Consider the following 11,991-nt stretch of genomic DNA (forward strand, 5'->3'; position numbering starts at 1 on the left):
ACTATGTCCAGTTACTTTCCTTGTGGCAAAAGAGACGCATTAAACTCTTGACTGAGAAGGCTGAGGCGGCTGATATGTAAGTGTCGGCCTCGATTCTTAAAGTTGAGAGTTGATATGAATGTTTTGAGCGTGTATTTTCCCTTTTTCTTTAGTCTGTCTCTCACACCATTTCTCCTGGGTGATGAGCTCCTCTTTCCCATGGGAATGTTTATCCCTCCTCTCTTCCATCCTACCTATCCTCGGTAAAGTGTACACTGATTTAAAAAATACTTTTTAAAGAGTTTTCACGTGTTCAAGACTTATTATTGAACATTACAGTACACTTTTTGTATTATTTCTAAACAGGGCAATGAATTATGGTGTGATGGGTTTCCTTATCGCCAAAGATATCCTCCACCTGGTTTTACCTGATAGTAAGAGAAGCTCATATTTGTCATGTTGAGGTTATGTACACGTGCTGTTTTAATAGTTTTTCAGTTACAGACCGTTTAATGTAGTATTGCAACAATCTGTCTGTTGTGTTGTAGTTTACTCTCAGAGTGAGATGGTGCAGGCTGTGGGGGAATGTGTGTGGGCTCACTACCTCACTGTGACAGACAAAGCGGGCCGAGGCGGAGCGCTTTGTCTCTCCGCAGCGCAGCAGCAGGAGGTATGGGTGCAGTATTCTGCCCTGCAGATAGCATTGCAGGTGAGCAGCAATCGTCAGACACTTGTCTATGTGTGTAAAACAACATTTGAGCTCATACATCCACATGTTTTCCCCCCACAGGCTTATCATCAGAGTCTAAAGAACCATCCGAGTGACACCTCCATCTCAGGACTATCACACACTCGTCTGTTTCTCACATCTTTTTCACAGGTACAGTGGTTCTATCAGTAGGTTGCAATTGTCACCGCCTTTCCTCTCAGCTACTGATCGCATGTATTTTATTATATTCCCTTTCCAGGTTCACTGTGTCTCAGACCCATACAGCGAAGTTATGCCCTTGGAGCCCTCATTCCTAATTACAGCGATTTGTGCCAAATCTGACCTCTGTCCCACAAGCCTGCAGTGCCCCAATACAACCCAGCTGCATTCATTACAAACATGCTGAGTACCACTCCTCGGGAGAACAGCAGGGGTCGTTTTTGTATTTATTGATTATTATTATTATGGATTTGTCTGACAAAACACTTATAAAAAGCACACTGATGTTTACAAATGTTGTTACAAATATAGTTTATTATTACATGTTGTTGGTGGGATTTTGTACAGGTAAATAATCACCTGACATTTATTTTGTATCAGTAGTTAAGATATGCTTGGATTTCCATAGATTGTACACGCTGTTGCATATTCATGTTAATAAAATAAACATTTGAAAAACTATTTTCACTTCCTGTTTCACAGATCTACGTTCTTGCTTTATATGCTACCATGGTAACAACAACAGCTTGTCTCCTATAGGTGATTAAGACAATTACCTCTGACAACAAAATAATTGTTATTGTTAGAAGAAGAAGAAAAAACACACAAGGCCACCTGCCAAACTCTCCGACAATCAGCTGGAGAGATTTAAAGATTAATCTGTTATTAATAAATAGGCGAACAGCCAAGATGCGGAAGAAAGCTTCAGCTGGAGGAGCGACAACAGACATTATCCAGAGCCTGGAGTCCCCAGTGAGAGGAAAGGGCCCTCTGCCGAGTGAGTAGCGGCCAGCAATAGTTATATTATATTATATATATATATATATATATATACTCTGTACTCTTCCATAACGTATTTAACTTAGTTAATTGTTTGACCACTCATATCTTGAGGAGCTTGTACCATATTGCCCCACTAGAGAGCTGCGCTCACTAAATTCGGGGCTACTTGTGGTTCCTAGAGTCCTAAAAAGTAGGATGGGAGCCAGAACCTTCAGTTATCAAGCTCCTCTTTTATGGAACCAGCTTCCACTTTCAGTCCGGGAGGCAGACACAGTCACCTCATTTAAGAATAGACTTAAGACTTTCCTCTTTAATAGTGCGTATTCCTCCTCCACACACATGTCACTTTAACATGCACTTTAACTTAAACACACATGTCACTTGAAACACACACCTAAACACTTTAACGTTATTTGTTGTCCGAGCACTTTATCTTATACTTAAGTTAATTCACACATTGCACTGTTGCTGTCGCGTTGATTGTTGTTTGTCATGTCTAATGTTGCACCTTCCGCCAAAGAAAATTCCTCGTTTGTGTAAACATTCCTGGCAATAAACGGTTTCTGATTCTGGTAGTTAGGGCTGAATCAGGTTTGCCCTGGTCGAGCCCCTTGATATGCTGCTATAGGCTTACAGGCTGCTGGGGGATTTTTAGGATACACTGAGCACCTATCTCCTCTTCTCTCCTTATGGATGAATTTACATCTCTCCATTGCACATTACTAACTCTGCTTCCTCCCCGGAGTCTTTGTGACTTCAGCTGGCTGTGTATGATGCCTCCTGTCTGGTGGGCCGGCCTCCTATTAAATTGAATTGAACCTTCTCGTCTTTGTCAATCTTCAGACTCCTGTTCACCTTTTTAAGCATCGGATTCAAACTGCGGCTGAGAATGCACCCAAGATACAGAATGGAAAGCCGTACCTGTATCATATCTCCCAGCTCCTCCTCGCTGTGGTTTTCCAATGCAAACATCGAGGTGTCATCTCCATGGCAGAGCTCAAGCAGATGCTGGAGGCTACGATGTCACCAAGACCAGAAGGCGGATGAATGTGGCAACTCAAATGTTGATTAACGATGAGTCTTGTTCGACCTACAAAGCATGCAGTGCTCAGACTCAACAATAAGGTAAAAGGACCGTTTCCTTTATAATGTGATAACTTGTTTGCGACTGAATTTCAGTTTATATTTCAGAGGACAGAGAGTTGGTCGATAGTGGAACATACTTGCAAGTTTCAATCAATTGAGAGCAGCAGCAGTTTTCTTCCCTATGCGATGTTGGCTTGACCTTTACATTTCAATTTAGAGACAGCAGGTTTGTCTTGTCAATAATATTCAAAAAGTACTTTATTTTCTCAAAAGAAATCCAAAACACAGGTACAACGCAAGTAAGGACAAGCAGTGTGAAATCCCCATACTCGAAAACTGATGTGAGGCAGAGAAAAATAACCCAATCCTCCCCCAAAGGAGTCGAAATGTCAGAGACAAGTTAGAAAGAGGCAAGACGAGCAAAGCAGCAGCCAAATCACAAACCAAGAAGGAAGACAGCCTAAGCAAGAAGAAAATCACCAACGTGAGCAGGAAAGATTTGCAACTTACCAAGCAGCCAGGGTTCAAAAGGCACAAAGACACTACTATTAGCATTTATAGTAATGTATGGTAAGCAGTAATAAACTAAAACCTTTCAAGCAATCTGAAATTGGATATTTCCATTTGAATGAATCTGCTCATGTTATTTTCATTGTGCACTGAGGTTCCATGTTCGTAAGTTAATCCATGTACTCTATCATCTCCTAATATTGTGTCTCCCCTGTGTATTGCACTCTTCTGTATGAAAGAAAACCACTCGTCATTTAGTCAAATATTTTAATGCAACTGTATTGATTGATTATCCAAAACTCAGTAAATGGTGCAATTGATAATGGTATAAAATACAGCCACACAATGAAAAAGGAACACTTGGTACATAAACTTGTTGTTTTTTCACATGGTGGCCAAACACCATCATACAAGTATACACATTCAGTGTATAACAGGATACATGTCTGTGGTCCATGTGGAATGGACATCATATCCATTCCTAGTCCATTAAAAAAAGTCCATACTGTCTCTGCCGGGTCAACACCAGAAGATTATTGACCGTTTGTCACAGGACACCCCACACTTCCTCAAAGGCAGAGCACATTTTAGCACAGGTCAGTGCCGCAGAGAGAGGGTAGTTACTGATGGACACCGTCTTCTCTGTATAGTCCACATTCACCTAATAAAGACAAAGAGATTAGTACCATAGATATGTGATGCTCAGAGCAGTGAATAAACTACCATTTCTAGAGGTTTCTTACCGCTCCATGTGCAAAGGCTCCAATCACCACTGCAGCCGGTCCCTCTGGCACCAAAGACCGAGGACAGATGGCATCTCCAGCAGCAGAGAAGGAGGTGGACATGCGGGGGCAGCCGGGAGGCAGATGGTCAGACACTGGGTTTTTAATCATTCTCAAAAGTTTCTGAGGGCCGTCAGAAGCTCTGACACTCAGCTTGTGCAGCAGCTGAACTAAGATACAAGAAGAGAAGAAAGAATGACCAGGAGATTAGCTAAGTAGAGGCAGGGTTTAGGTCATGAAACAATAAAAAAGAGGTGACTGAACGTTTTTTTTTACTTTGCCTGCACAAACCTCAACTCATATATATGTAGTTTATACACAGAAAGCATTCAACAATAATAGTTTACCCATAAGGCCACAGAAGCGAGTAAAAGTTCTAGGGATGCGGGTCTGTGGGTTGATTTCTATCAAAGCGTTCTTCTCTGTATGGATGTAAACCTGCAACAGGCCTGCCCTGTTCAGTGGGCTGTCCATCAACATGAGTAGACACTGGTAAAAGGAAATACAAATATTAATGTTATTTTTATGTATTTATTGATACTACACAGCAATGACAAAAAGGAACACAAACACTATTATACATCTACAATTACTGGCAGAATTGCATTGATACTACTACTGCTTTAAATAGCTGATATGGATTTTAAACAGTTTTTTTTCAGATTAACACAGGATAAATACTTTTCATAAGTATCCCTTAAATTGCATTCAAATACACTGGTCAGTGGTCTCTGGTGAACAAATTATGTAATGGAGACACTTTCTATCGTCTCTATAATAAAGTCGACCAGTTCCTTCTTGTTCATTATTATCTGACATACCTGACCTAGGCAGAGTCAAGCTGGAGATGAGCATATTTGTTAAATTGATGTACTTCCATGACTCGTGTACGTTTCTGGGTTGTACCACATGGTTGAATGCACTTATTGGATAACACGTTGGATCTTGAACGTAGCGGCATCCCAGACCTCAGAATCTCTCCTCAAATTTCAATAATATTTAATTGAAACAAAATGTGACTTCTCTCTGACTGAAGGTCACGACAGACATAAGTTAAGAAAACAGTTGTGCACACTATTCCAAATGAGTGCTTACCTGATGTGTGATGTCTGGTCTTATATGTCCCGGATTCCTTCCACTTTTGACGATCATATTTTTGTGTTGGTCACAGTTTAACAGCTCAAAGGTTTTTCCGACCTGTAAAATATAAAACGTGTAATTATTGTGAAGCTAGCCCAGTTTAAAGAAAGATATGGCTATTGTCGTCACTTCCACTGGTAGGAGGCAGGGGCTACATCACAACAACACACAAACACGACCCTCATGGTTCACCTTCACGGTTTCTAACGACGCTCCCTCCAGAATAACAACCAGCCTCCTCTCTGCCATGCGGTCGTGCAGGCTGCGGAGATGTTTGGCAGGTTTTGGCTCATATTCGTCCAAATGTTCAAGACCACGCTTCTTCTCAATAGGGGCCGCCATGATGCCTTCGCCTGGATTGTCGCAGAATTGGTGCGTCACTGTAAACAAAAATAATTTAAAAAAAGTTTGCGTTCACGACTGCGTGTTTTGAAACAAATACGTGCGTATTTTTTCTTTAAATTTAGCTAACTAAACAAAAGCTACGGCAATGTTGTAATAACGTGCTATTTAATGTAACAGTTATATATGTTTTTGTTTTGTTGCGTTTATTGTGTGCGCGCGCGCGCGCGCCAGACCACCATCGGCCCCGTCGACGCCGTCGTAACGTCACGTATGTGCGACGGATGTTCTTCCACAACGTGTTGAAGGAAAATTCACGTGTGGGTATTTTAATCTTACAGCGTACAAGCAGAAGTTTGATCAAAAAGGAACACATTCACCGGTGAGTTTGTGGAGAAGTATTGCTGAGATTATTATGTAAAGACTCGGCCAGTCAGTGTTAATAGTCGAGGGCGTAATTTTAACTTGCAAACACGACATGCGGAGTTCGGACAATTTACGTTCAGTTTCTGTGTGACTGGTCGTTTCACCTTATTTTGTCAGTATTATGTCGCTGCTAAATAACAAAGGTTTTTGAACGCATTTTAAGTTAACATTTAGGCTACGTATGTCTCCAGGAATGTATTTTTTGATCCATATTAAATACCATTAGAAGAAAAAAAAAGTATCTATAGTAAACTGCGTCATGTTTTTAACGTAATGCGGCCCCACTCAAATTAGATACTCATGGAAGTGTGAATGTCTCAATATCACAATTGAATTCAATTCACACAGTTGGTCTGCAGGCCTGTTTTCATCAGAGTTCCGTTATCATAAATTCATTTTAATTTCTTAAGATAACGTTACAGTTTCTCTGTTTAACACTATTTGTCATGATGCGCTGACTTCCGCTTCTTCCAATTACCGCAGTAATTGCTGCGGTCTTCTACCAAAGACCACAATATATTTTTTAGAAATTACTATAAGTAAGCTCTTATATCCTGATAGGACTGTCAATACAATGTAACCATTAAGTTGTAAGAATATTTGTCTAAAACTAAGTGTCAACCAGCTGTAATTTACTGTGTTGGTATGTATAAAAGTTGTGTGCTTCGAAGCAAATGCGTCCCATTATAGCATGGTAGCAACACTGGCATCTATTCATATATGCTGACTGTTTTATTGCACAGGGTTTTTAAAGATGAAACATTATTTTCCTCTCTATAGCTTGGAGTCATGGGTCGTAAGTTGGATCCCACCAACACGGTGAAGAGGGGGCCAGGGAGAAAATCCAGGAAGCAGAAAGGAGCAGAGACTGAGTTGGCCAAGTTTATAACTGATGGTGATTATCAGATGTTCCTTAAGACACACAATAACTGGATATCTATGCCATAAAGTTTACAAAAACGTTGGCTGACTGCATCATTATGGCTTGTTTTTTAAAAGTGTTTCTTTTATGTTTGCAGAGGAAGCGGCGGTACCAAAACGCCTGTCAAGTAGAGGCAGGAAAAGGTAAGAGGTTGACTGATTACACAACATAAAATAACATTACAGTTACAAGTTGCTCACTGATATTGTCATTTTGCAGAGCTGCAAAAAGAGTCCAGAAATCTAAAAAGCCTAAAGCTGCTGCTGCTGAGGAAGAGCCCAAGAAAGGTATCCCCATCAGGGTTTGCACCTGTTTGTGATGTTTTCTATGAACAAGTGCAGATAATTACAACCTAGCTCCTGACTAGAAGGACGAATAAATGTGTATTTGAATTTGAACTGTTGTTGCTACAGTTATTTTTAATCACAGAATAAATATGTGGTATTTATTATCTGCTTCTTTTTTAACCTAAAGGTTTCACTGATGAGAACAGTCAATGGTTGAAACCAGCAAAGAGGAAGAGAGAAGGTGATGAACCTGAAAGTGATGACAGTGATGAGCATTGGGAGGAGGAGGAGGAGGAGGAGGAACAGACAAAACAGACGAAGAAGGGAGCAAAGGACCAAGGAAAGAAGAGTGCCAAACTAGGAATTAAAGAAGTGGAGGAGGAGGAGGATGATGATGATGATGAAATGGTTGACGACTACGGTGCAGTTGATGACAGCAGTGGTGAGGAAGCAGCAGCAGCAGAAGAAGACAGTGATGGAGAGGAAGTATGTGAAACAGTTCAATACGTTTTTGTTGTGTTTCTCTGTATTTAAAACAAAAGACAAATTGTGACTCAAATGTTTAAATTTAATTATTGGCCAAAACTGACTCAAAATGTCCTCCCACTTCACTGTTCATATATATATATATATATATATATTTAGTGTAATGTGATAAACAGTTAATTTGATTTAGTGACAACTTCCCTTGTTTGTTTTTTCCACTTTTAGCTTCTTCCAATTGAGCGTGCAGCCAAGAAAGAAAAAAAAAAGAAGGAAACCATGGCTCAAGAGAGTGATGATGATGATGATGACGACGATGAGGAGGAGGATGAAGATGGTGGTGATAAGGAAAAGAAATCAGATGCTGACTCTGATGAGGAAGACACAGTACAAGCCAACATGGATGAAATGGATGCCTTCAGGCTACCTGATGCAGAGGAATGTGAGAAAGAAAGTGAGTGACTTACAATTCTTTCCAAAAAGATTCTTCTCTCTTTTTAAAGCAGCAAGAGAGGTCTAAATAATTTCCTTACCTGTGTTGTCAGGTATCATTCCCCTGGACCTGAAGACAATCTATCAAAGAATTAAGGACAACGTTGATGTCCTCTGTAATTTTTCAACAAAAAGGGAAGTAGGGAAAGAAAGATCAGAGTACATCTCTCTTCTGAAGAAGGATCTCTGTACTTATTACAGCTACAACAACTTCCTCATTGAGAAATTAATGGACCTCTTCCCTCTCTCAGAGGTGGGTGATTTTATTTATTTCTCCTGTTTAGTAACAAAGATATTGTGATGTGCTCATGTTTGAACAAGTTGCCGTTGTCAAGACCTGATTGAGAATGTGTGTTGAGTTAAATCATTTTTGACTGAAGTTTGTTTTTAAAGAATCTGTTTGTCCCTCTTTCTTACTAACAGCTGGTTGATTTCCTTGAGGCCAATGAAATCCAGAGACCTGTCACTATTCGGACCAACACACTGAAAACAAGGAGGAGGGATCTTGCCCAGGTAACAGCTCGGGGTGGGAGAGATTCTTACAATTCTTAATGTGCTTTGTAGTATTTTCATACAAGTCAAATCACTAAAAAGCAAAAAATAAAGTAGTAATATATAATTGATTTGTTTAAAGGATTTAACAACACTTTATGCCAAATAAATGATATTAAAATGTGAGTTCTGCAGTTAGCTGAACAAAATCTACACATGGAGTAGCCTTTTAGAAAACAAATGGCAGAATTAAATAGAACATTAAAAGGCTTTAGTTTTGAGTGTCGTTAGTCCAGAAACCACCACTAAACACAAGAACCCCCTCAAACAATTTGACTAATGTCTTGTGTCAAATGCTGCCTTCAAGTCCTCAGATGTTGAACTCTGTTTTTTCCTTGTTTAAGGCTCTGATCAACAGAGGAGTGAACCTTGATCCTCTTGGGAAATGGTCTAAAGTTGGTTTGGTCATCTATGACTCCTCAGTACCTGTTGGTACGTTTCAGCACATTCACATCAACAATCGGACTGAAGCTATTAAAGATCACACTAGCTTTAATTGTATAATGCCTTCCATGTTTTAAACTAGGTGCAACCCCAGAGTATCTGTCTGGTCAGTATATGCTGCAAGGGGCCTCCAGTTTTCTGCCTGTCATGGCGCTTTCTCCACAAGAGGGAGAGTTGGTGTTGGACATGAGCTCAGCTCCAGGAGGCAAGACCACCTATATTGGTAAGATGTGCTGCAGTTATACATTGTTTTACTCGTTTTGTGAGGCATTTTCAAATGTTTAATGTGGACTAGGGCTGCAGTCACTGATTATTTTCATCACGGTTTAATCTGCTCATTATTATTATTATTGTATTAATGGATTACACGTTGCATCTATAAAATGCCCTTTCTAATTTACTACAACCCAACATGCCTTTATTTAATTGTGCAACGTGTAGCATTTAGAGCATCTAGCGGTACAGTTGCAGTTTGCAACCAGCTGAGAACTTTCATCAGTGTTTGATTTGCCCGTTCTGGGCCACTGTAGAAACATGGCAGATGCAAACTCCTGTCACGTGCACGTTAAATCTGTTTTACGACATTTGTGAATGTTCCACCCTCAGCTCAGCTGATGAGAAACACCGGGATGATCGTGGCTAATGACGCCAACGCTGACAGATTGAAGAGTGTTGTGGGCAACGTCCACCGCCTGGGGGTCACCAACACCGTCATCTGCAACTATGATGGAAGGCAGTTCCCAAAGGTGACGTTCACACATCCGTAGACCTGAGCTCTGTCGTCTACCCTCGAGTTTATAAAGTGCGCTAACTTGTTCATAAATGTTTGCCCACAGGTGATGAGTGGGTTTGACAGAGTGCTGCTTGATGCTCCGTGCTCAGGCACAGGAGTCATCGCTAAAGATCCAGCTGTGAAGACCAGCAAGGTAAAACACCATTCACTGCTTACGTATGCACTCAAACATATACTTTTGGTTTTAACGATGTTTGACAGTTGTTTTTCTTCCACCCTCTTATCGTCTGACAGGACGAGGCCGACATCCAGCGATCTGCTCACTTGCAGAAAGAACTGATTTTGTCTGCCATTGACTCTGTCAATGCTGAGTCTTCTTCAGGGGGATATCTGGTCTACTGCACATGTTCAATAATGGTATGTGCACTGTGTATGCAGCTAATTCATTCTTAGGTTTACATGTTGTATGTGAGTATTTAGAAGAGAGGTTTGGGTACTGATCAAAATGTCTTCCACCAGGTGGAGGAGAACGAATGGGTGGTAGACTACGCTTTAAAGAAAAGAAATGTCAAATTAGTTCCCATTGGACTTGACTTTGGCAAGGAAGGCTTCACCAGGTAAATAAGATAACTTTGTGTTTCCCCTAAGTTGAGTTATTGAAAGGCAGGTAATCTAAATTTGTTTTTTCATTCTTTCAGGTTCAAAGAACGTAGATTCCATCCTACTCTGCGACTGACTCGCCGATTTTACCCTCATTCCCACAACATGGATGGATTTTTTGTGGCCAAGTTCAAGAAATTCTCCAATGTAGTTCCAACTGCGACTGCAGGAAAAGGTAACACTTTCTCTCATGAACACATGCAAACTTTCATTATGTTGGTTAACATGTTGAACATGAACTCATCCTCTGTCTGTTATTTATGTAGAAAAAGACATTACAGATGCTCCTGAGGCGACAGCTGTGACCGGCTCCCCTGAAGAGAAACCATCCAAAAGTGACAAGAAAAAGAAGACTGTTCCCGGCAAGGCAGGTGACTTAAAGGGAAAACCCCAAGCCAATGGAACAGCAGCCAAGAAAACCGCAAACATCAAGAAAAAAGGCAAAAGGGACTCACCTGCTGGGCCAAAAAAGGCTAAGATTGCCAAGATGGATGGAGAGACTGTGCAAGAGGCAGAGGCCAAGAAGCCTGCGGTGAAGACGGCTGACGACACTAAAGCATCAAAGGCTGAAAAAAAGGAGGGGAGCAGATTTGAGAAAAAGCAAGGCAAAAACCGAAAAGCAACCACGAAGGCAAATGGCAGAATGGGAAAGAATAAATTCAGAAAGTTGAAGAACATGTTGAGGAAAAAAGGAGGAGAATGAGAGTGTGTACGCCGTGATGAATAGTACTAGATTGTGTAAACGCTTTGACGAGCTTCCTTGCAGACCCAGCTCATTCATCTAACGAATGTGTTTGTGCTGTTATTTCCAAGCAGCGATACTGTTCCACACTGTACTGTGTGTATGTGTGTCAGCCAGACGGCATCTGTAATGCCCATGTACAATGGTTGGCGAGGCCCTAACTTAAATTGTGTCCTCCCTTTTTTTTATGTATTCCAGAATATTCATAATGTCTGTTGATTTAATTGCAGGGTCGGGACAGCGTCTATGAATCTGTGAAACATAATAAATCTTTTAAGATACCGTGATCGTCATTTGTTCGATTCATTATTCATCATCGGGTCATTTGATTGAGCTTAATGTTGAAGCCAGTTAGGGGAAACGCTTTGTACATTTAATAGCGTTCACTTGACCATCTCTTTTTACATATTACACATTTACCAATGTAGTTTGACCTGTCAATACATTTTAGATAAACCATAATCCCAGTTTCAGACATATACCATTTTAATTTTTAAACATCCAAGTTGAAATCTTTGAAATTATGAGTATTCAGAAGTCCATTCAAGGTATCTTGAATGTATGTTCCGACTAGTCATAATGTAAAATGTCCAATGTCAGATATTGAAAAATGTAATCCGATTCTCAAAATAATCCAATGCCTCATTGTTATGAATCAGAATGTAATTGGATATTCTTGAATTAAAGTTTTGACTGGTTT

At 40.4% G+C, this 11,991-nt stretch overlaps 3 protein-coding genes across 8 annotated transcripts in view; 2 read left to right on the plus strand and 1 right to left on the minus strand.

Moving 5' to 3' along the window:
- The window catches only part of kel (Kell metallo-endopeptidase (Kell blood group)), an 8,113-nt gene extending 6,744 nt beyond the window's left edge, over positions 1–1,369 (plus strand). For 4 of the 6 annotated variants that reach the window (XM_034553760.1, XM_034553758.1, XM_034553762.1 and 1 more), the window contains 6 exons: positions 1–76; positions 153–242; positions 346–413; positions 528–688; positions 770–859; positions 948–1,369. The exon at positions 1–76 is cut by the window's left edge and continues 31 nt beyond it. In XM_034553760.1, the coding sequence (XP_034409651.1) occupies positions 1–76; positions 153–242; positions 346–413; positions 528–688; positions 770–859; positions 948–1,094 (632 nt within the window). In that variant the 3' untranslated portion in view covers positions 1,095–1,369. Of the gene's footprint in view, positions 77–152; positions 243–345; positions 414–527; positions 689–769; positions 860–947 lie in introns of those variants that run through there. The other 2 variants (XM_034553759.1, XM_034553763.1) reach the window with 2 other exon arrangements.
- Positions 1,370–3,539: 2,170 nt separating this feature from the next.
- On the minus strand, positions 3,540–5,747 carry emg1 (EMG1 N1-specific pseudouridine methyltransferase). The gene is made up of 5 exons (XM_034553870.1): positions 5,401–5,747; positions 5,164–5,265; positions 4,416–4,557; positions 4,030–4,238; positions 3,540–3,947 (listed from the first exon to the last, which is right to left on the minus strand). The coding sequence occupies exons 1-5, from the start codon at positions 5,548–5,550 to the stop codon at positions 3,834–3,836; spliced, it is 717 nt and encodes a 238-aa protein (XP_034409761.1). The 5' UTR covers positions 5,551–5,747; the 3' UTR covers positions 3,540–3,833.
- A 72-nt stretch (positions 5,748–5,819) lies between these two features.
- Positions 5,820–11,578, plus strand: nop2 (NOP2 nucleolar protein homolog (yeast)). Its single transcript, XM_034553765.1, has 16 exons — positions 5,820–5,932; positions 6,757–6,871; positions 6,996–7,041; positions 7,118–7,185; positions 7,373–7,671; positions 7,897–8,122; positions 8,214–8,413; positions 8,584–8,673; positions 9,057–9,144; positions 9,239–9,379; positions 9,763–9,902; positions 9,993–10,082; positions 10,184–10,306; positions 10,409–10,506; positions 10,588–10,724; positions 10,816–11,578. Exons 2-16 carry the CDS (start codon positions 6,766–6,768, stop codon positions 11,250–11,252), a joined length of 2,289 nt encoding a protein of 762 aa, XP_034409656.1. The 5' UTR covers positions 5,820–5,932; positions 6,757–6,765; the 3' UTR covers positions 11,253–11,578.
- Positions 11,579–11,991: the final 413 nt, after the last annotated feature.

Source organism: Cyclopterus lumpus, chromosome 16 (assembly GCF_009769545.1).
Source record: "Cyclopterus lumpus isolate fCycLum1 chromosome 16, fCycLum1.pri, whole genome shotgun sequence".
Taxonomy (NCBI): Eukaryota; Metazoa; Chordata; class Actinopteri; order Perciformes; family Cyclopteridae; genus Cyclopterus; species Cyclopterus lumpus.

Excerpts from the sequence above, each read along its gene's own strand:
- emg1 (XM_034553870.1), bottom strand. The coding sequence starts at position 5,550 with ATGGCGGCCCCTATTGAGAAGAAGCGTGGTCTTGAACATTTGGACGAA. Across the intron at positions 4,558-5,163 it reads GACCAGACATCACACATCAG|TGTCTACTCATGTTGATGGA; the intron begins GTAAGCACTCAT and ends TCCTTTTACCAG. Across the intron at positions 4,239-4,415 it reads TCGCTTCTGTGGCCTTATGG|TTCAGCTGCTGCACAAGCTG; the intron begins GTAAACTATTAT and ends CTTGTATCTTAG.
- nop2 (XM_034553765.1), top strand. The coding sequence starts at position 6,766 with ATGGGTCGTAAGTTGGATCCCACCAACACGGTGAAGAGGGGGCCAGGG. Across the intron at positions 7,186-7,372 it reads TGAGGAAGAGCCCAAGAAAG|GTTTCACTGATGAGAACAGT; the intron begins GTATCCCCATCA and ends TTTAACCTAAAG. Across the intron at positions 10,725-10,815 it reads AACTGCGACTGCAGGAAAAG|AAAAAGACATTACAGATGCT; the intron begins GTAACACTTTCT and ends TTATTTATGTAG.